Source organism: Oncorhynchus keta, chromosome 2, assembly GCF_023373465.1.
Source record: "Oncorhynchus keta strain PuntledgeMale-10-30-2019 chromosome 2, Oket_V2, whole genome shotgun sequence".
NCBI lineage: Eukaryota > Metazoa > Chordata > Actinopteri > Salmoniformes > Salmonidae > Oncorhynchus > Oncorhynchus keta.
The window spans coordinates 74205713-74230745 of NC_068422.1; the positions used below are offsets into that span (position 1 = coordinate 74205713).

Here is a 25033-nt window from a genome sequence, read left to right on the forward strand (position 1 = left end):
GATATTTAATGTCTGCTTTTAATGTTTACCCTTCTACCAATAGATGCCATTCTTTGCAAGGCATTGGAAATCCTCCCTGTTCTTTGTGGTTTGAAATTCACTGCTCTACTGAAGGACCTTCCAGATAATTGTATGTGTGGGTTACATGGATGAGGTAATCATTCAAAAATGTCCATGCAACTTATTATGTGACTCACTAAGCATATTTTACTCCTTAACTTATTTAGGCTTGACATAACAAAGGTGTTGAATACGTATGGATTCAAGACATTACAGAATTTATTTTTAATTTATTTGTAAACATAAAAAATAAAAAAACTTAATTCCATTTTGACATTATGGGATATTGTGTGTATGCCAGTGACACAAAATCTCAATTGAATCCATTTTAAATGCAGGCTCTAACACACAAAAAAAGTCAAATGGTGTAAATACTTTCTGAGGGTGCTTGGTGCCGGTGCAGCGATGGTGGGATGAACATGAGAGGTGGGCATATGGTGTCATACCAACAGGCTTTTATCCATGCCCACACCCATCTCCCTCTGCTGCTCTGGGCTTTATATGTCGGTCTCTGGAACACTTCCTACATTCTGTTAGCCAATCACTGTCCACCATCTGTCTATTCCCTTCACTTCTAACATGGCAGTAGGAGTTTCATTTTGGCACGCTCGGTTGAGCAGAATTCTGAGAGACTCAACAAATATGGACAGACAAACACACCACGGTATGATGCATGATAGGGTTAGGCAATGTCAACCTTTGTCCTATCATGATTAAGTACCAATAAAACATTTTGATATATGATGGTATTGCCCCCTATTGGCCAAATTAAATTAAATAAATCACTGGAGAAAATTAGTACAACATTTAATTTAAAAAATACAGCTAAAATGGGCCGTTAGCACGAGCTCGCATGCTACTGGAGAGACGAGAGGAATCCTGATCAAATATATTTTGGAGCTGAAACTTTTTTAGTAGCTTATACCTGTTGGTGTGTGTCTGTGTGTGCGAGAAATTGCCAAGAAACTGAAGAACTAGTACAATGCTGTGTACTACTCACTTCACAGAACAGCGCAAACTGGCTCTAGCCAGAATAGAAAAAGGAGTGGGAGGCCCCGCTGCACAACTGAGCAAGAGGACAAGTACATTAGAGTATTTAGTTTGAGAAACAGACGCCTCACAAGTCCTCACCTGGCAGCTTCATTAAATAGTACCCACAAAACACCAGTCTCAACGTCAACAGTGAAGAGGTGACTCCGGGATGCTGGTCTTCTAGGCAGAGTTCCTCTGTCCAGTGTCTGTGTTCTTTTACCCATCTTAATCTTTTATTTTTGTTGGCCAGTCTGAGATAAGGATTTTTCTTTGCAACTGCCTAGAAGGCCAGCATCCCAGAGTCGCCTCTTCACTGTTGACGTTGAGACGGGTGTTTTCCAGGTACTAGGAATAGGCCACTTAGCATGGCCCTACTATGGGCTGCCCGGTCAGCTTTTTACTGCGTGGTGCCGGTCAAGTAGAAATAGGCTAAACATCATCTGTCACACCACAAAGTCTTCACCATTGATGATGGCTGTCAATCATCTTCGATATCTGATATTATCGTAATGTCGGCCAACCCTAATGAATGCATAGACCATTGACACACAAACACATCCACAGACAGAAACATAGGCACACGCATGTACAAGGACACACGTTTGATTTGATTTGACAAGGTATGCAGAAAGTATGGGGACACAACCACATACACACATATTTAATAAGGTATTAACAGCACAGATTAATGATAATACAGGATCATTTGCCCCCTCGATACTGCAGATCTAACCCTCACTGAAATCATTGCAATGTTTTGGATTAATTCAAATTTTAATTAGCTTGAGCTCTGTCTGTGTTACACCCTCTCTCATCTCACACACTGGCAGAAGAACTCACACATTCCCACTAAACTCCCATTGCCTGACAGAAAAGATAGTCTAACACACTCGGCCCACACACACTCACTGCATTTGGTTCACACTGTGATGTGTTTGGAACAGAGGGATGGGATACAGCTGTGACCTCTAGCGCTTGGCTGGCCTTCGGATCAGTACCTGCTAGTCTTGGATTTCAGTGGGTATCTTTTGGGCACTGGTGTTATCAAAGACACCTTCTGCCAAGATGTATAAGATTCAAGAATAATCCAGGTTTCATCCTGGGAACATTGCAGCTCCTGATGTGGACCTTTCAGGCTGGCCAAACGGACCTCCAGAGTCAGCACTCCAGACCACTGCACAGAGCTCCAAATAATCACTCACTAACAGCCTTTCTATCTGTAAAATCCTCTAAAAGTAGGCCTATGTACTTTAGCTTTATGGTGATGACTACAGACAACTTATTGAATCAGTGCTTCGTACAGTATTACATTTCACTGGCTACAGTATGAGGAAAACACTTTATGTACAATCTCCTTCTAGTACTTGAGATGTTTCTGGTATCTGTGCACTGAGAAGGATTTGGATTCCAGATCCGCACACACAGACACAATGCAATGAACATATTGGCTAGCTCTCTACCCCAATACATCTCAGAATGTGCTTGCCTCTGGCTGTATTGTCCTTCTTTGACAATCATAATAAAAGTGTTGCTGGCCAAGGCAGGAAAGCATTAGGCTTTCTGAGCTCTTCGTTTTCACAAACAGGAATATCTCTGCACGACTCACAAAGCCAACTTGACAGGCCACCAGAAACCTGCCAGTTGGTTAAAATAAAACAATTGTGCCTGCTAAAACTCGTGTGCCCGCTTTGCAAACAGAACGTGGGCTAGACGGATACCAGGCAAACAAAAGGCTCAGCGGGCAGAAGAGTGGCATTGCGAGGGGGGTGTAGGAGGGATGGGGTGTAGGAGGGGGTGTAGGAGGGATGGGATGGGCAACGTGGATGTGGTGGCAGCAACCCAAAGCCCAGCTAGCTTAAGACCTGTCTGTCTGTAGACAGGAGTTTGGGGAATGTGTTCTCTGTCAGCTCGCAGTTCTCAGCCCGCTTGTCTCAGGATTTGGCACGGCTCAGTGAGGTTCAGCCAGGGTTTGGCACAGGGATAGGGGTCAGGCGCTCACCCCCTGGGGAGGCCATTTACGGTTAATTGCTCCCCACTCAGGCCAAGTTGACCTCGGCCCTCCTGGAGAGAGACAACCTCTGAAAGGGAGAATTAGAGGACTGGAAAAAGAGGTACAGAGAAGGACAGGGCTAGAGAGAAAGAGAGAGGGGGAGAGATGAATAAATAAAAAGACAGAGAAAGATAGAACCATGGTCTGCAGCCAGGTCACTTATTGCTTCCCGGGTCACACTCTGTAACATATCTAACAGAGACATGACCTATGAGAGCCTCTCTAGACAGGCTACGGTGGACAATCAATCATAGAATACAGGTCCACTCATCATTATGTCAACACATTGACAAAATAACAACAGTCCCCATTGGCAGCATATGCCAGTGACTGATGGGATGCCAGTTATTCATCAAGATAGAATTATACCAGTTTCTTCATCTGTTTAGGTTTGTGTAGTAAAACGTGGTCTACTAAATAAATCATCTCAGTTTTTTGTCAGTGCACGACCCAGTACTCATACTGATTAAGAAAATATTTCTGGCTCATATTGGTGGCATGTAAGGCACACATGTTTCAAACCAGTGTCCTCATTTCTGTCCACATTCCAATAAAGCAAAAAGTTTATTTCTGTCAGTCCAATAAACCAAAACTTTTCGAAAAACAATATTGTCACCCTTCTGGAATTTTGATTGGGAAAGGATTGACCAATATTGAGCAACTTTCTCAAATGCACTTCCTCTGTAAGTGTGTAGTAGAGTGATTATGTCACTCAAAACATTCAATTGTGAGAGGAGGAATCATAGAGTTGACCCTGACACACAAGGAAGTACTGCTCAAGAAAAAGCAAATAGTCATTCAAAGGCAGATGGACAAGCAATCACTTGTTATATTGACTTACCTGGCTACATAGAGGTTGAATTAAGTACATTTATCACACACCATGACAGATTCTATTACACCTGCTACATTACATTTCCCATCCACGGCCAGTTGTGCTGGAGGCACAGATACTACAGTATCTATCTACCTGGCCTCCTTTGTGAGAGTGTTGGTAGTGAGCAAGGTTTACCTTCTTGGTGCTTTATTATACTGAGACAGAGAGACAGAGAGACAGAGAGAGACAGTGACAGAGAGAGACAGAGAGAGAGAGAGAGAGAGAGAATGTAGCTGGCGGGCACTCATGAGAGGAACTACAAACCGCTGAGCATCCTGACCCCATTTAACTACAAAACCCATCACAACCTGACCCCCTTGAGTGACCCACTTGTCATACTGCCTCAATAAAGGCATTTATTTTAATAATACAGAATAACTGCCTGTTCAGTTTGTGCTCAAAAATAAACCCTGGCAGTTTGTAAATACCGGGTTTCAATCTGTTCACTATTAAATGAGCAATCAAAATGGTTTAACTGGCTTATAACTGCATGGTGAAGCTGTTTAATGAACAATCACCATTGCTGTAGATTTTTGAGGGGTATTACTATTGCTTGACAAGTTTTCACCCTCTGAAGGAACATGCTACCTAGAGAAACATAAGCCTGGAGGATGGGAGGACAGAAGGCAGATACACAACAACTTTTAACTTCACATGGGGCAGCAGGTATCCTCTATCCGATTCAAGCTCAAGCTCGTGTGTGTGTGTGTGTGTGTGTGTGTGTCGACTGCTGCAGATCCAAACATATTAAGGCTAAATATATGAAAGTGTTTAGAGAACGAAGAGAATGAGCCAGGGCCACATTGCTCATTAGTGCTTGTCAGGCCAATGGCCCCAATGGAATCTGGGATACATTCCTCGCTCTGAGACAGCACATAAAGCAATCAAGAGCTGAGCAGACGTTCTGCTTGGGTTTTAATAGCATATTTACGATGTAAATACCTCCTTTATCTCTCTCTCCACATCTCTCTCTCCACCTCACCCTTCCCTGTTTCTCCACAGCAGAGCAGAAACATTATTTAATCTTCAGAGGTGGATTGATACTACCAGGCCGCATGGAAAGGGTAAATTATTATATATTTTTTTTAAATCTGTAAAATAAAATAATAATGATGTACAATTATAGGCTATTTGTGCAGTAATTACATTGCACTTGGTGCAGTATGTTGGTCCTGTTCTCACCACTCTAAAATCTCTGTCACGCCCACAACAGTTCACAGATTTTGAACTTGAGTAGTGCGAGTTCATCACGGTCTGCGTGAGCTGTGTTGCCCACCAACTTTGTACTAGCTAGCTACGTTAGCTGACATTAATAAAAACAAACAAAGGTCGCTGGCGAGTTTCTTCGGAAGCGGTAAGTGAGGCCCAACAACGGTTAGGAGAGGGTTAGGGGAGGGCTTGTCCTATCGCGCACGAACGACTCCTGTGGCAGGCTGGGCACTGACACGGTCGCCGGGTGAACGGTGTTTCCTGGTGCGTCTGGCTTCCGGGTTAAGTGGGCATTGCATCAAGAACCAGTGAGGCTTGGTTGGGTTGTGTTTTGGAGGACGCTAGGCTCTCGACCTTCGTCCGTAGAGGAGTTGCTGCAATGAGACAAGGCTGTAACTACCAATTGGGGAGAAAAAAAGAAAAGAAATCCAAACATATTTTAGATTCTTCAAAGAAGGCACCCTTTGCCTTGATGACAGATTTGCACACTCTTGGTATTCTCTCAACCAGCTTCATGAGGTAGTCACCCAGAATGCATTCCAACGAAGCGGTCTTCTGGTCAGACTCCGGAGACGGGCACATCGTGCACCACTCCCCAGTATACTTCTCGCCAATGTCCAGTCTCTTGACAACAAGGTTGATGAAATCCGAGCAAGGGTAGCATTCCAGAGGGACATCAGAGACTGCAACGTTCTTTGCTTCACGGAAACATGGCTCACTGGAGAGACGCTATCGGAGTCCGTGCAGCCAGCTGGTTTCTCCACGCAATGCGCCGACAGAAACAAACATCTTTCTGGTAAGAAGAGGGGCGGGGGCGTATGCCTTATGGCTAACGAGACGTGGTGTGGCCACAACAATATACAGGAACTCAAGTCCTTCTGTTCACCTGATTTAGAATTCCTCACAATCAAATGTCGACCGCATTATCTACCAAGGGAATTCTCTTCTATTATAATCACAGCCGTATATATTCCCCCCAAGCAGACACATCGATGGCTCTGAACAAACTTTATTTGACTCTTTGCAAACTGGAATCCACACATCCTGAGGCTGCATTCATTGTAGCTGGGGATTTTAACAAGGCTAATCTGAAAACAAGACTCCCTAAATTGTATCAGCATATTGATTGCGCAACCAGGGCTGGCAAAACCTTGGATCATTGCTATTCTAACTTCTGCAACGCATATAAGGCCCTGCCCCGCCCTCCTTTCGGAAAAGCTGACCACGACTCCATTTTGTTGATCCCTGCCTACAGACAGAGACTAAAACAAGACGAAATAACTTTTTTGCCCGCTTTGAGGACAATACAGTGCCACTGACACGGCCTGCAATCAAAACATGCGGCCTCTCCTTCACTGCAGCCGAGGTGAGTAAAACATTTAAACGTGTTAACCCTCGCAAGGCTGCAGGCCCAGACGGCATCCCCAGCCGCGCCCTCAGAGCATGCGCAGACAAGCTGGCTGGTGTGTTTACGGACATATTCAATCAATCCCTATCCCAGTCTGCTGTTCCCACATGCTTCAAGAGGGCCACCATTGTTCCTGTTCCCAAGAAAGCTAAGGTAACTGAGCTAAACGACTACCGCCCCGTAGCACTCACTTCCGTCATCATGAAGTGCTTTGAGAGACTAGTCAAGGACCATATCACCTCCACCCTACCTGATACCCTAGACCCACTCCAATTTGCTTACCGCCCAAATAGGTCCACAGACGATGCAATCTCAACCACACTGCACACTGCCCTAACCCATCTGGACAAGAGGAATACCTATGTCAGAATGCTGTTCATCGACTACAGCTCGGCATTTAACACCATAGTACCACCATTTAACACCATAGTACCCACCATAGCCCACCATAGTACCCTCCAAGCTTGTCATCAAGCTCGAGACCCTGGGTCTCGACCCCGCCCTGTGCAACTGGGTACTGGCCTTCCTGACGGGCCGCCCCCAGGTGGTGAGGGTAGGCAACAACATCTCCACCCCGCTGATCCTCAACACTGGGGCCCCACAAGGGTGCGTTCTGAGCCCTCTCCTGTACTCCCTGTTCACCCACGACTGCGTGGCACGCCTCCAACTCAGTCATCAAGTTTGCGGACGACACAACAGTGGTAGGCTTGATTACCAACAACAACGAGACGGCCTACAGGGAGGAAGTGAGGGCCCTCGGAGTGTGGTGTCAGGAAAATAACATCACACTCAACGTCAACAAAACTAAGGAGATGATTGTGGACTTCAGGAAACAGCAGAGGGAACACCCCCCTATTCACATCGATGGAACAGTAGTGGAGAGGGTAGAAAGTTTTAAGTTCCTCGGCATACACATCACAGACAAACTGAATTGGTCCACCCACACAGACAGCATCGTGAAGAAGGCGCAGCAGCGCCTCTTCAACCTCAGGAGGCTGAAGAAATTCGGCTTGTCACCAAAAGCACTCACAAACTTCTACAGATGCACAATCGAGAGCATCCTGGCGGGCTGTATCACCGCCTGGTACGCCCACAACCGTAAGGCTCTCCAGAGGGCAGTGAGGTCTACACAACGCATCACCGGGGGCAAACTACCTGCCCTCCAGGACACCTACACCACCCGATGTTACAGGAAGGCCATAAAGATCATCAACGACAACAACCACCCGAGCCACTGTTCACCCCGCTATCATCCAGAAGGTGAGGTCAGTACAGGTGCATCAAAGCTGGGACAGAGAGACTGAAAAACACCTTCTATCTCAAGGCCATCAGACTGTTAAACAGCCACCACTAACATTGAGTGGCTGCTGCCAACACACTGACTCAACTCCAGCCACTTTAATAATGGGAATTGATGGGAAATTATGTCAAATATATCACTAGCCACTTTAAACAATGCTACCTAATATAATGTTTACATACCCTACATTATTCATCTCATATGTATACGTATATACTGTACTCTATCATCTACTGCATCTTTATGTAATACATGTCACGAGTCCGACCGAGGGTGTTTCCCCTTCCCGGGCGGGTGGAGCTCGGCGGTCGTCGTCACCGGCCTATTAGCTGCCACTGATTGTTTTTCCTCCCCCTCCTTGTATGTTTAGTGGTAGCACCTGTTCATGTTAATTAGTTTGTCTTTATTAGACAGCCGGCCCGCCTGGTTGTTGTGCGGGATTATTTCATTGTAACCTTTGGCTCTGTTGTAAAGGTACGTGTTTGTGCCTGGTCGTGATTTTTCCATTGTATTTTTTGATTCCCTGTGTTTGGGAACGTAACTTTTGTGAGCACCCTGTGGTGCGGGAATAAAGAATATGTACATAAAGATATATGAATGAGTGATGGTACAGAGCAGCATAGGCAAGATAGAGTAGATGGTATCGAGTACAGTATATACATATGAGATGAGTATGTAAACAAAGTGGCATAGTTAAAGTGGCTAGTGATACATGTATTACATAAGGATGCAGTAGATGATAGAGTACAGTATATACGTATGCATATGAGATTAATAATGTAGGGTATGTAACATTATATTAGGTAGCATTGTTTAAAGTGGCTAGTGGTATATTTTACATCATTTCCCATCAACTCCCATTATTAAAGTGGCTGGAGTTGAGTCAGTGCCAGTGTTAGTGTGTTGGCAGCAGCCACTCAATGTTAGTGGTGGCTGTTTAACAGTCTGATGGCCTTGAGATAGAAGCTGTTTTTCAGTCTCTCGGTCCCAGCTTTGATGCACATGTACTGACCTCGCCTTCTGGATGATAGCAGGGTGAACAGGCAGTGGCTCGGGTGGTTGTTGTCCTTGATTATCTTTATGGCCTTCCTGTAACATCGGGTGGTGTAGGTGTCCTGGAGGACAGGTAGTTTGCCCCCGGTGATGCGTTGTGCAGACCTCACTACCCTCTGGAGAGCCTTACGGTTGTGGGCGGAGCAGTTGCCGTACCAGCCCGCCAGGATGCTCTCGATTGTGCATCTGTAGAAGTTTGTGAGTGCTTTTGGTGACAAGCCGAATTTCTTCAGCCTCCTGAGGTTGAAGAGGCACTGCTGCGCTTCTTCACGATGCTGTCTGTGTGAGTGGACCAATTCAGTTTGTCTGTGATGTTTATGCCGAGGAACTTAAAACTCACTACACTCTCCACTACTGTTCCATCGATGTGGATAGGGGGGTGTTCCCTCTGCTGTTTCCTGAAGTCCACAATCATCTCCTTAGTTTTGTTGACGTTGAGTGTGAGGTTATTTTCCTGACACCACACTCCGAGGGCCCTCACCTCCTCCCTGTAGGCCGTCTCGTCGTTGTTGGTAATCAAGCCTACCACTGTTGTGTCATCCGCAAACTTGATGATTGAGTTGGAGGCGTGCGTGGCCACGCAGTCGTGGGTGAACAGGGAGTACAGGAGAGGGGTCAGAACGCACCCTTGTGGGGCCCCAGTGTTGAGCATCAGAGGGGTGGAGATGTTGTTGCCTACCCTCACCACCTGGAGGCGGCCCGTCAGGAAGTCCAGTACCCAGTTGCACAGGGCGGGGTCGAGACCCAGGGTCTTGAGCTTGTTGAGAGCTTGGAGGGTACTATGGTGTTGAATGCCGAGCTGTAGTCGATGAACAGCATTCTCACGTAGGTATTCCTCTTGTCCAGATGGGTTAGGGCAGTGTGCAGTGTGGTTGAGATTGCATCGTCTGTGGACCTATTTGGGCGGTAAGCAAATTGGAGTGGGTCTAGGGTGCCAGGTAGGGTGGAGGTGATATGGTCCTTGACTAGTCTCTCAAAGCACTTCATGATGACGGAAGTGAGTGCTATGGGGCGGTAGTCGTTTAGCTCAGTTACCTTAGCTTTCTTGGGAACGGGAACAATGGTGGCCCTCTTGAAGCATGTGGGAACAGCAGACTAGTATAGGGATTGATTGAATATGTCTGGAAACACACCGGCCAGCTGGTCTGCGCATGCTCTGAGGGCGCGGCAGGGGATGCAGTCTGGGCCTGCAGCCTTACGAGGGTTAACGCGTTTAAATGTCTTGCACACCTCGGCTGCAATGAAGGAGAGTCCGCATGTTTTCGTTGCAGGCCGTATCAGTGGCACTGTATTGTCCTCAAAGCGGGCAAAAAAGTTATTTAGTCTGCCTGGGAGCAAGACATCCTGGTCCGTGACTGGGCTGGTTTTCTTCTTGTAGTCCGTGATTGACTGTAGACCCTGCCACATACCTCTTATGTCTGAGCCGTTGAATTGAGATTCTACTTTGTCTCTATACTGACGCTTAGCTTGTTTGATAGCCTTGCGGAGGGAATAGCTGCACTGTTTGTATTCGGTCATGTTACCATGTTACCTTGCCCTGATTAAAAGCAGTGGTTCGCGCTTTCAGTTTCATGCGAATGCTGCCATCAATCCACGGTTTCTGGTTAGGGAATGTTTTAATCATTGCTATGGGAACGACATCTTCAACGCACGTTCTAATGAACTCGCACACCGAATCAGCGTATTCGTCAATGTTGTTATCTGACGCAATACGAAACATATCCCAGTCCACGTGATGGAAGCAGTCTTGGAGTGTGGAATCAGCTTGGTCGGACCAGCGTTGGACAGACCTCAGCGTGGGAGCTTCTTGTTTTAGTTTCCGTCTGTAGGCAGGGATCAACAAAATGGAGTCGTGGTCAGCTTTTCCGGAAGGAGGGCGGGGCAGGGCCTTATATGCGTTGCGGAAGTTAGAGTAACAATGATCCAAGGTTTTTCCACCCCTGGTTGCGCAATCGATATGCTGATAAAATTTAGGGAGTCTTGTTTTCAGATTAGCCTTGTTAAAATCCCCAGCTACAGTGAATGCAGCCTCCGGATAAATGGATTCCAGTTTGCAAAGAGTCAAATAAAGTTCGTTCAGAGCCATCGATGTGTCTGCTTGGGGAGGAATATATACGGCTGTGATTATAATCGAAGAGAATTCTCTTGGTAGATAATGCGGTCGACATTTGATTGTGAGGAATTCTAAATCAGGTGAACAGAAGGATTTGAGTTCCTGTATGTTTCTTTGATCACACCATGTCTCGTTAGCCATAAGGCATACGCCCCCTGCCCCTCTTCTTACCAGAAAGATGTTTGTTTCTGTCGGCGCGATGCGTGCAGAAACCAGCTGGCTGCACCGTCTCCGATAGCGTCTCTCCAGTGAGCCATGTTTCCGTGAAGCAAAGAATGTTACAGTCTCTGATGTCCCTCTGGAATGCTACCCTTGCTCGGATTTCATCAACCTTGTTGTCAAGAGACTGGACATTGGCGAGAAGAATGCTAGGGAGTGGTGCACGATGTGCCCGTCTCCGGAGTCTGGTCAGACCAGTCTAGTTTCCCTCTTTTACGGAGTAATTATTTTGGGTCGCCGCATGGGATCCATTCCGTTGACCTGGTTGAAAGGCAGAACACAGGATCCGCGTCGCGAAAATCATAGTCTTGGTCGTACTGATGGTGAGTTGACGCTGATCTTATATTCAGTAGTTCTTCTCGACTGTATGTAATGAAACCTAAGATGACCTGGGGTACGAATGTAAGAAATAACACGTAAAAAAATAAAAAACTGCATAGTTTCCTAGGAATGCGAAGCGAGGCGGCCATCTCTGTCGGCGCCGGAAGTAGTCTAACCTGTGCCCCCGCACACTGACTCTGTACCGGTACCCCCTGTATATAACCTCGTCGTTGTGTTACTCTTCATTTAGTCAATATTTTCTATTTCTTGAACTGTATTGTTGGTTAAGGGCTCGTAAGTAAGCATTTCACGGTAAGGTCTACCTACACCTGTTGTATTCGGCGCATTTGTATTTGGCAAAATTTTAAAGGGACAGTTGATTCAAATTGTAAAATTACACATTGGTTTCCTTACCCTAAGTTTCCACAGCAGCAGAGAATAAAATACATAATTTGAATTGTGGCAATGCATATCTTGCAGTAAAACTGTAAACATGAACATCATGAAGTGATTCTGAAGAGAAGACAAGTTTAATGTTAGAAAAAAATCTTGCTTGGAAAAATCTTGCTTTGATAATATGGGCCTAGACAATATCCAAAACAAATAACAACTGAATTCATCCATTTTCAGTAACTTTAATTGCAAAGTCATGTAATTGCAATACCACAATTCATTTTACGAATCTGGGAGGTAAAGTCGTTAAAGTATTCAATAATTTAGCAGTATATTTTGGATGGAATTAAAGCATTAGAATGTACCAGTGGACACCAAAATCATTCTCATTCATTGTTTTCTGCATGCCGGAACTCCCTGGCTGGCAAATGTTTCGGTTTGGCTGGCTACTCCATGTACTTACGAAAAACACTGCGCGCACACACACACACAAACAGACACACTTGTGAATATGATCACTTAATAAAAATAATACTTAAAAAAAATAAACTTACTCTCCCACTCACCTGCTCTCTCAAACTGACCTGCGTTCTCCCACTCCCACTTGTTCTCACCTGTATGTCTTCCAGATCAAATGTCCTGATCCTCTCCCACACACAGGTGGTAGCTAGTCTCTTTAGTTGAGGCTCCAATTCAGTTATAATTATGCAGGCTGATTGATACTCTCGCATGATAAACAGCTGGAGAGAAAAGTAGGATCTATGACTTACTAAAAAACCCAGGCCAATCATACTCCTAGAAAACTCCTGAGTACCAGACCATCTCCTCTAAGGTTGTGCCATCCCTCATTGGTCCAGCCTGTGGTATCTGTAACTGTCTGCTATGTGGTTTCACATAGTTCTGCATTCTGTGGGTGTCTGTAAGCTACTGTGCAGTAACAAAACGCACCCATACTGGCAGATTTCACAATACGTTCGAGAGAAATCATAGTCCCTTCGCCACTTTCCACCACTCACCTGTGGAGGGAGAGTATTTTTTATCAGACTGTCATTAGTGCCTTTGTAATGGCTGACCGCATACACAAATCACCATAGTGTATGTGTGTGTGGAGGGGGGAGAGGGCAGCAATGCCTCAGTTACACTACATCATACCAAGTTTCCTGTAAATCAGATTTGCATTGGCTAATGAAATGTAAAGACACATGGCGTGGGGACTAAAAAGGAAGAAAATGTTCTCATTCGGTACATTAAGAACACAAGCAGGAACAGATCATGTGGACAGATGCAGACACGCACACACACACCCACACACCACACACCCACACACCACACACCACACACCACACACCACACACCACACACCACACACCACACACACACACACACACACACACACACACACACACACACACACACACACACACCACACACACACACACACACACACACACACACACACACACACACACACACACACACACACACACACACACACACACACACACACACACACACACACACACACACACACCACACACACACACACACACACCACACCACACACCACACACACACACACACACACACACACACACACACACACACACACACACACTCACAAGATGTGGATCTATTCTATTCCACACACATTACCCTTTTCCACCTTCACCCGTCCACAAAAAAATTCACCCGTCCACTAAAAATTCTTATTAGAGCAACAATGGTGACCCTTGGAATTTTTCTAACAGATCATTTAAATGTGATTAAGTGGCCCTGTGTCATGTCTGACTCAATATGGTGGAGTAGGGGTGCTGAGAGAATGTGGGTGAGGGCTCTGTTTGAGGAGGTTCTTACATGCAATCGTATTTTCATTCCCAGCGGGTCACATGGGAGAGATTGTAACGAGTTCACCAGGCAGATGCATACGGCTGGCTGGCTGTGAAAACATGCAAGCTGTGTGGGATGGACAAATTGAATCCAGCCAAGTGTGGTTATCATGCATGTATCTTCACCACTCTTTTCAACACAGACGCTGTAATGAAGAGAAAACACAAAGAACATTCTGTGTATGTAGTGCACGATGTGTGACTGATATGTGTTTCCTATTGGTTCATACAGAGACTATGGGTTTCACTTCTGAATCGATATGGGTTTCTCTACTGTATGTAGACTGGAAAGTTGTTGTTCAGTCCCCAGGAGAGAGGCATCGTGGGTAAAGAACACACGCCATATATCAATAGGAACCCGACGTAGAGACACAGCTAGACAGATGGCACAGTACATCTTGGTCCCGGCAGTGAAAAATAAAGCCATCACGCACAGCATTGTGCTGACGTGATGAGGGGGAGCTGCATGTGTGTGTGTTTATGAATGTGTGTGTGTGTGTGTGTGTGTGTGTGTGTGTGTGTGTGTGTGTGTGTGTGTGTGTGTGTGTGTGCGTGCGTGCGTGCGTGCGTGCGTGCGTGCGTGCGTCCATGGGCGTGTGTGTGTTGGGTTGTGCGTGTGTTGGGTTGTGTGTGTGTACAGTATGTGAGCGTGCATACTCAATGCCGACTTGGCTCGGCAAATGAAACTTTGTATGAACATTGAGATCAGTGCACCCCTTGGCTCGTGTCGAGCCTCTGCCTATGAATATCAATTTCTGCTTTCTATGAATATCAATTTATAACTGCCTTCATTGCTAGGTTGCTAGCCCCGACACCACACCTGACACAAAAGCAAAGTGCCTTTTTGTTTGTGTCAGCATTTATACCAAAGAGTGCTTTCTTGCTCCACTGCTCAAAAACAGAGCGGCTCCTTCACCCCAGAGGCTAACTTTCCCTCAAGGACAAGGAGAGACTGTGTGTGCGTTCTCAGAGAAATATTAAAAGGGAACACAGTGAATGCAGGCGACAGCCAAGCAGCCCAGGGCAATGGAGCTGTCAACTCCTAGTTAACACAGCACATACTGTATGGAGCTCACCAGTTAGTGCCCAGTACGCCCTCTGACATAACGAGAGGTTGTGTGTGACTACAGGCTCATCTCCTCCACAGCACACACACTAATGACACTCACACACACTCTTTAAGCCATGTGTATATTACCTCAATTTCCTTGACTAACAAGTGCCCCTGCACATAGACTCTGTAACGGTACCCTGTATATAGCCTTGCTACTATTATTTTATTGTTGCTCTTTAATTATTTGTTATTTTTCTATTTTCTTCTTTTTTATTTTTTCTTCATTTATGTTTTACTTCAGTTTATTTGATTAAATACTGAAACTGCATTGTTGGTCAAGGGCTTGTAAGTCAGCATTTCACTGTAAGTGTCACGCCCTGGTCGGAGTATTTTGTGTTTTTCTTTATGTATTTGATCAGGCCAGGGTGTGACATGGGTTTTTGTATGTGGTGTGTAGCTTAGTGGGATTGTAGCTTAGTGGGGTGTTCTAGGAGAGTCTATGGCTGTCTGAAGTGGTTCTCAATCAGAGGGAGGTGTTTATCGTTGTCTCTGATTGGGAACCATATTTAGGCAGCCATATTCTTTGGTTGTATTGTGGGTGATTGTCCTGAGTGTCTTGATGTCCTTAGTCTGTGTTAGTTTGCACCAGTTAAGGCTGTTTCGGTTTTCACTACGTTTATTGTTTTGTAGAGTTTGTGTTTTGGATTCGTGTTACGTTGTGTAAATAAACATGGATCACAATATACGCGTTGCAGTTTGGTCCGACTCTCCTTCACCATTAGAAAACCGTGACAGTAAGGTTCAGTGCATGTGACAAATCAAATTTGATTTGATACAGCATGTTCTTCCAACCTATTTTACAAGACAGTTGGTAATGAGCTGGTAATCACCATGCTGCTATGTTTTGAACCAGCCAATCTGACTCTTCATTTATCCACTAGTGGTGTTCAAACTTTTTTAGCAGGAAACCAATTTTTTCTGCAAGAATATCTGGGGACCTCTTTTTTTTTTCTTTTTCTCGCGACCCCACCCCAAATCTAAAGACACAGCCTAACAAATAACCTTCAATTCATTACATTTTCATCTCGGACAGTCAGTATTCATAAACAGATTTAAAAACAAAACTGATTTGAGCATTCATATGAAGTCAAATGTTATTTTATTTCTCACATTTATTTCTCACATGCAAGCCCTTTACCAACAAAGCAGATTTAAAAACTAAGAAAAATTTGCTAAAAAAAGGAAATATACCAAACAAAAACATAAACGCAACATGTAAAGTGTTGGTCCTGTTTCACCTGAAATAAAATAACCCAGAAATGTTCCAAATTTTGTTCCACAAAAAGCTTATTTCTCTCATATTTTGTGCACACATTTGTTACCATCCCTGTTCGTGAGCATTTCTCCTTTGTCAATATAATCCACATCAAGAAGCTGATTAAACAGTATGATCATTACACAGGTGCACCCCCAGGTGCACAGGAGGGGACTAAGCACGCACCCTGAAGGGCCCCAGTGTTGAGGGTCAGCATGGTGGATGTGTTGTTGCCTACCCTTACCACCTGGGGGTGGCCCGTCGGGAAGTCCATGATCCAGTTGCAGAGAAAGGTGTTCAGTCCCAGGGTCCTTAGCTTAGTGATGAACTTGGAGGGCACAATGGTGTTGAATGCTGAGCTGTAGTCAATGAACAGCATTCTCACATAGGTGTTGTCCAGGTGAGAAAGGGCAGTGTGAAGTGCAAAAGTGTGAAGTGCAATAGAGATTGTGCCATCTGTGGATCTGTTGGGTTGGTATCCTAATTATAGTGGGTCCAGGATGTCTGGGATGATGGTGTTGATGTGAGCCATGACCAGCCTTTCAAAGCACTTCATGGTTACAGATGTGAGTGCTACGGGGCGATAGTCATTTAGACAGGTTACCTTGGCATTCTTGGGCACAGCGACTATGGTGGTCTGCTTTAAACATAGGTATTACAGACTGGGTCAGGGAAAGGTTGAAAATGTCAGTGAAGACACCTGACATCTGGTAAGCGCATGTATTAAAGCGCTGCATTAAGGCCTGCAGTGTGAACAAGGCTTAAGTGGCAGCCATTATCACCATGGGATCTGGTGACAGCCCATCACGTTTACTTTCCCCAGCAGTCTCCAATGAAAACCCCAGGCTACAGAAATCATCTCTCTCTCTCCTCTGCCATGTAGAGTACTGTGCAATATTCCATATGTAATATTTTCACATCTCCCCCAGGAGAAGGTAATGGTTTGATCCTGTTGCTTTCTACCTGGTTTAAATTGAGGTCTGTTCAGTGGGTGGGGGGATTGGATCATTTACCACCCCCCACTGGGATAATATTCTACAGAGAGCTACCTAGAATATCAATGTAAGCCTACTGTAATAGCTGACACAAGTGGGTGAAAAGAACTATCCAACATTTTATGTCATCAATTATCCTGTAACTACTCTGCACTGTAGGGTTAAAACTGACGCCAACCTTGCTTTGCGGGCGTCTCTCCATAAATCCTCTATTTGCTCTAATCGTTTGGAGAAGGTCCAGCGGGACTAATACAGATACTATAGCAGACAGTATTGTGGATAATACAGCCTTGTGGATAGGTGGCAGTGATGACGCACAGAGCCCAGCTCTCACAGTGTGCTCTCATTATGTGCCGTGACTCCGGGTCTTCAATATTACCCTACAATAATACACTCTATGGGCCCATCTGCTACACACTAGCACAGGCTATTTAAAGAATGAGAGAGAGAGAAGAGAGAGAGAAGAGAGAGAAGAGAGAGAGAGAGAGAGAGAGAGAGAGAGAGAGAGAGAGAGAACAGAAAGAGGAGATGTTTGGAGAAGAGAGTTTGGGGAGAGAGATGGAAAAAGTAACAAAGGGAGTGGGAGAGAGTGTGAAAGACATGCAAAGACAGAAATATGGTGAGAAAGGAAGATTTTTACTAGAGGTAAAACTGTTAAACTATATTTTCATACTTAATATTTTTGAACAAGAGAGAAGCTCTCGTACCTACGAGCATGAATGTATCTATCAACCTTGCATGAATGTGAACTTCCTAGGATTTGAGGTCATCACCAGTTGCAAGGGACATTCTCCTAACATGGGCTAGCTGGCTAATGTTAGCTAGACAGATAACTTGCTACATAGCAATTTTCGTAAATGGACTTAATGCCAAAAAATATGCACAAATGTTTGTCTCTACATTAACTAACATATTCCTCTCTATTGTACATATTTTTGCTCGACTCATGATGGCATTATAACTACTTACATTTGGTTCCACCGTAATGTTTTGTCAGCCATCTTTGTTGAAGAACGCTACCAGGCACGGGTGGCTCGCATCAAAATTCGTCATTGGAACCACCCGATATGATTGGTCATATAAAAACCTTGGGACCCAAATGCATAATGAGTGCTTTAACTCCCCCTTGTGGTGGTCTGGAGCAATGAAGCCGTGACGCTGGGTACCTCTAAGTCCCGCGGTGCAAGCTCACAACTTTTAAAGGAGGAACTACTGTAGACAATTAAGCAGACCATTAACCAACATTTGCAATGATCCTTATAGTACAGATGTTTCTCTCATTTAGGTCATCGCTTGTGGAAATCATTATGCAAAAAGTATGGAATACTTCAAAACATTCCATGTTCCAATTCCATGGCTTTATACTGTAAATACCAAATAGACACTATCTACTTTGAATATCCAGAGGACGTAGATAACGCAACAGTGTCCACCATGCATTTCACAGCTGTGAAGTATAAAACCACATAAAGGGGCAGGTTGAGAGACTTACTGAATGTAATTAATTAAAGTACTCTGTAGCTCACGGATCGATCAGAACGCCCACTGAGATATGAAAATTCCATTACTTACTGTACTGATACCACAGCCACCTGGATTATCCAGAGAGTAGAGCCATTGGCTGGCCCATATATATATATATACAATTACTAGAACAGGAAAAGACCCTCAAACCAAGGCAAGTTGAACAATGACTTGAATGGGGATGGAGATTAAAATTATTTTTATGAGTTTGCCATCCTTGACCTTTATAAAAGAGTCATAGATCATCCACTGCAGTAGCAATAGCACTACCAACATGTTTATAATGGATTCTCAAGCTTTCAACCACGTTTGAACAACATTGTTTCCCCACTCAGAATACAATGCTAATCTGGACTCCATTTGAGGTCAGATAAAAAGTGACATAATGTGGCGACCTTAACCGTAACACCCAGAACATCAGCAAGGGATACAGATCTCTTGGCGTAACGGATAAGGTGTTGGCTTGTCAATCGTTGGACCTAAAATGTGCTGCAATGTCAATAGCAGGTGTACGTACATACGGATCAATAGCAGGTGTACGTACATACGTATCAATAGCAGGTGTACGTACATACGTATCAATAGCAGGTGTACGTACATACGGATCAATAGCAGGTGTACGTACATACGGATCAATAGCAGGTGTACGTACATACGTATCAATAGCAGGTGTACGTACATACGTATCAATAGCAGGTGTACGTACATACGTATCAATAGCAGGTGTACGTACATACGGATCAATAGCAGGTGTACGTACATACGGATCAATAGCAGGTGTACGTACATACGGATCAATAGCAGGTGTACGTACATACGGATCAATAGCGGGTGTACGTACATACGGATCAATAGCGGGTGTACGTACATACGGATCAATAGCGGGTGTACGTACATACGGATCAATAGCGGGTGTACGTACATACGGATCAATAGCGGGTGTACGTACATACGGATCAATAGCGGGTGTACGTACATACGGATCAATAGCGGGTGTACGTACATACGGATCAATAGCAGGTGTACGTACATACGGATCAATAGCAGGTGTACGTACATACGGATCAATAGCAGGTGTACGTACATACGGATCAATAGCAGGTGTACGTACATACGGATCAATAGCAGGTGTACGTACATACGGATCAATAGCAGGTGTACGTACATACGGATCAATAGCAGGTGTACGTACATACGGATCAATAGCAGGTGTACGTACATACGGATCAATAGCAGGTGTACGTACATACGGATCAATAGCAGGTGTACGTACATACGGATCAATAGCAGGTTTACGTACATACGGATCAATAGCAGGTGTACGTACATACGGATCAATAGCAGGTGTACGTACATACGGATCAATAGCAGGTGTACGTACATACGGATCAATAGCAGGTGTACGTACATACGGATCAATAGCAGGTGTACGTACATACGGATCAATAGCAGGTGTACGTACATACGGATCAATAGCAGGTGTACGTACATACGGATCAATAGCAGGTGTACGTACATACGGATCAATAGCAGGTGTACGTACATACGGATCAATAGCAGGTTTACGTACATACGGATCAATAGCAGGTGTACGTACATACGGATCAATAGCAGGTGTACGTACATACGGATCAATAGCAGATGTACGTACATACGGATCAATAGCAGGTGTACGTACATACGGATCAATAGCAGGTGTACGTACATACGGATCAATAGCAGGTTTACGTACATACGGATCAATAGCAGGTGTACGTACATACGGATCAATAGCAGGTGTACGTACATACGGATCAATAGCAGGTTTACGTACATACGGATCAATAGCAGATGTACGTACATACGGATCAATAGCAGGTGTACGTACATACGTCCATGCCAAGTCCTACCTTCTGCCTGATCTCTTCCTCCATGGAGACTGGTGATCCCAGCTCGGCCACCTTCTTGATGCCCTCGCTGGCGTAGCCACCATACTCCCACAGCACGTAGTTCTTAGAGTGGGACGCTCCGATGATGGCCGACCAGTGGTTAGCACGCCCTGGTGAGGTTAAGAAAAACAAAACAACACCAGAATTATCATAATCTCTTACAATCCAGGAGGCAGGCTGGCCAAACATTTCTGCCAGTGAAAGGTTTGCACCTATTTCCACTCCGCAAGGCATAATATATATAGGTTAAAAAAAAGCAGATAAGATTAATGTAAGGTTACGGAATGTTCTGTTTCTTATTCACTTTGAAAATGACAGATAATGATTCATATAGAAGTAATGTACATATCAGATCGTGACACAGTAATTACAGTATTATATTACAGATTTTTGCACTTCAGAGGCTCAGTACCTAACTCTCTCTGTAGACATTTACGCTAGATTGCAATGAACAGGTAGAATTTATCACGCTCCTGCCCCCAATTAAATATTGACCAGTAGCATCGGAAAACCGCAAAGGCTGATGAATGTAAAGAAAGACTTAGTTGAGTATAAGAACAGTAGGCTAGACCATCAACATTAGTTTTCCATTCATACAACATGTCGGTAAACAGTAGACAGTAGATTTGCAGTGGTAAACAAGGAAATATTTTATTTCAGATGTAGAGAATTATTGTCAAATAGAAATATCGCCCTTAGTCTGCTCATAAAGTAGGACTATGTTGTTCTGATGATAATACCAACCAGAGGGTGAAATAGTCTGATAACCTTGACATCTATGTTAGAGAGCGGTAAATCACTGGTCAATGTTGGTTGCAATTGAGATTAGTTGTGCGGGTGACTTTAGTGTGTATTGATGGTTTAACGAGAGATCAGCTGGCGATAATCTGGTGGCTTTCGATGGTTGACATTGGTCCGTACAGCCTATTACAATGTTCAGAGAGACACAATAACGAGCTGTACAAGACTATAAACAAGTAGGAAAACTTATATCCGGAGGCTGCTTTTCTGATTAACGGCAGTTTTAATTCCGTGTCATTAAGACACATGATGCCCAACTTCCATCAACGAGTCTCCTTCGTGCCACTAGGGGCGATAAAGTCCTAGACCACTGTTATTCTACCCAAAAGCAAGCATACAAGGCCCTGTCTCATCCGCCATTCAGCAAATGAGATCATGACTCCGTACAACTGACTTACCTAGTTAAATGAAAATAAATAAACATCGCAGACAACCCTGAGGCTACAGCTGAGGACTGGAACAAATATGAGAAATCCTGCTATGACCTCCGCAGAGTAATCAAACAAGCAAAAGGACAATATAGGAATATGGTGGAATAATATTACACAGAAGCTCAAACACAAAGTACCCGTTGAGAAGTGGTGACCAGAATCAGATACTATTATACAGCGCTGATTGGAATATTTTTCGAGACTCCGAAGCTAACCCTATCCATCACCAGCTTCAATAGGAAATTCATCTGTGACATTGTCCCCACAGTGAAGGTTTGCTGCTTCTCCAATCAAAAGCCCTGGATTAACACAGAGGTTGGTGCTAAAACTAGAGGTCAGGGCTACCACACACAGAGGTATCGCTCCCCAGTGGTGCAGCGTTCTAAGACACTGCATCTCAGTGCTAGAGGCGTCACTACGGGCCCTGGTTCGATTCCAGGCTGTATCACAACCGGCAATGATTGGGAGTCCCATAGGGCGGTGCACAATTGGCACAGCGTTGTCCGGGTTAGGGTTTGACCGCCATTGTAAATAATAATTTGTTCTTAACTGACTTACCTAGTTAAAATAAATAAACATTGCAGACAACCCTGAGGCTTCGGCTGAGGACTGGAACAAATATGAGAAATCCTGCTATGACCTCCGCAGAGTAATCAAACAAACAAAAGGACCATATAGGAATATGGTGGAATAATATTACACAGGCTCCGATGCCCGCCACATGTGGCAGGGGCTACAGTAAAATACGGATTACAAGGGAAGACCCAACCGTGATCTGCCAAACAATGCCTCTCTACCAGACAAACTCCATGCATTTTATGCATGCTTCGTCAATAACAACATTGTGCCGGGTGTGAGTGCCGCCACCATTGCTCTCTGAGGCTGAAGTGAGAAAGGTCTTTAATCAGCTCAAAACCCGCAAGGCTGCGGAACCTGACGGTATTCCATGGCATGGTCTAAGAGCATGTGAAGAACAGCTGCAAGGCATATTCATGGTTATTTTTAACATCTCCTTGTCCCAGTCTGTAATCCACATGTTTTAAGATGACGATCATCATCCCTGTTTCTAAGAACTCCTAAGAACACCTAAGACTTGCCACAATGACTACTGCCATGTAGCACTCACATCTGTAATCACGAGTTGCTTTGAGAGCCCGGTTATGGCACACATCAACTCCATCATCCCAGACACCCTAGACACACTCCAATTTGCTTACTGCCCCAACGGACCCATAGACAAAGCAATCTCAATTGCAATCCACACTGCCCTCACCCACCTAGATAAGAGGAATACCTATGTGCGAATGCTGTTCATTGACTACAGCTCAGCGTTCAACACTATTGTCCCTTCCAAGTTAGGACCCTGAGACTGAACACCTCCCTCTGCAAGTGGATCCTGGACTTCCTGACGGGCTGACCCGAGGTGGTGAAGGTAGGCAAACATCACATCCGGGGGGGGGGGATTGAGAGCTTCAAGTTCCTTGGTGTCCAAATCACTTAAAATGGTCCACACACACCTCAGGAGGCTAAACATGTTTGGCATGTGCCCTCAAATCCTCCAAATGTTCTACAGATGTACCATTGAGAGCATATTGACTGACTTCATCACTGCTTGATATGGCAATAGCACCGTCCTTGCGCGCATGGCCGAACAGAGGGTGGTGCGGACTGCCCAGGTCCTGGATGGTCCCTGCCATCCAGGACCTCGGTGTGAAAAGAAGGCCTGAAAAATTGTTAAAGTCTCCTACCAGTCAAGCCATAAACTGTTCTTTCTGCTTCCACACGGCAAGCGGTACCGGTGCATCAAGTCTGACACCAACAGGCTCCTGAACAGCATCTATCCCCAAGCCATAAGACTAGTAAATAGCTAACTAAATTGCAACACGGACTCTCTGAGTTGACCCTTATTTTTGCACACTCACAGTGCCCTCCCTACACACTCACACACACTGGCACTCCAACACAGACACAAACACTCACTTTATCATTTGCTCTCACACACATAATATGCACAAACATTTATACTGACTCCACACACAGACAATTATCATATACACCGCTACTACACTGTTTATCATATTGTAATGGACACGATGGGAGACAGAGAGCTGGTTTCAAGGGCAGGGTGCAGCAGGTGTTTAATTTTAAATGACCACAGGAAGAGGCAGGTAGCTGGGTCCAGGGGCAGGCAGAAGGTCATACACAGGGGGTCCAAAAGGCAACAGTACAAAGAGGGAAAAGGCGAGTAATGTCATCCGGGAGATCAAGCAATAGGTTGATAACAGGAAATCCGATAAAGTACAGGCAGAGAATAGGCAAAAGGCGTCGTTAGTGAGGCAGGCCAAAACTATCATACACGGAAGGATTACGTTAGGAGAAAACCAGAGCTCCCAATAGAAGTGTGTCACAAATCAAACAATACTTCACAATGATGGGGTACAAATAAATAGTGTGTGATAATGACATACAGGTGTGTGAACAGGTGATCAGAATTCAGGTGATTGGGATTTGGAGGGTGAGCTGCGTTCTGGGGATCTATGTGTTTGAGATTGTGAGCTGGAAAGTGAGCTGCGTTCAGGGGATCTACGTGTTTGAGAGTGTGAGTTGGAAGCAGACGTTACACATATATCATGATACTCAGTCACCTTACCCCTATACATATCTACATCTATCACTCCAGTATCCCTGCACATTTGCACATTGTAAATACGGTACTGGAACTGACTGAACCTGTATATAGTATGCTTACTTACTGTCTTGTGTTCTTCTTATTTTTATGTCCTGTGTGTCTTTTTCTACCTTATGTTATTTTTAGTGTTACATTGTTATTGATTACTACGTTGTTGAGTTTAGTGCTTGCAAGAAAGGCCTTTCACTGTACTTGTTCACGTGACATTAAAAACTTGAAATAGCACACTGAGTTTCCAAATATAAAGTCAAAATTCGATCTGCTGATGCAATATATTGTCCTCTCTTCACTTCCCAAGGTCAAAGACCTACGAGTGGATAATTGTCTTCCTTATTACTACATAATAAACTCATATCCCACTTCCTCATCCCTCCC

At 44.6% G+C, this 25033-nt stretch overlaps 1 protein-coding gene across 2 annotated transcripts in view; it reads right to left on the bottom strand.

Annotated features, from left to right (window-relative positions):
- The window catches only part of LOC118362543 (spondin-1-like), a 140494-nt gene that overhangs the window by 88820 nt on the left and 26641 nt on the right, over positions 1 to 25033 (bottom strand). For both annotated transcript variants that reach the window (XM_052482825.1, XM_052482830.1), the window contains exon 6: positions 20699 to 20847. In XM_052482825.1, coding sequence (XP_052338785.1) covers positions 20699 to 20847 — 149 coding nt within the window. The remainder of the gene's footprint in view (positions 1 to 20698; positions 20848 to 25033) is intronic.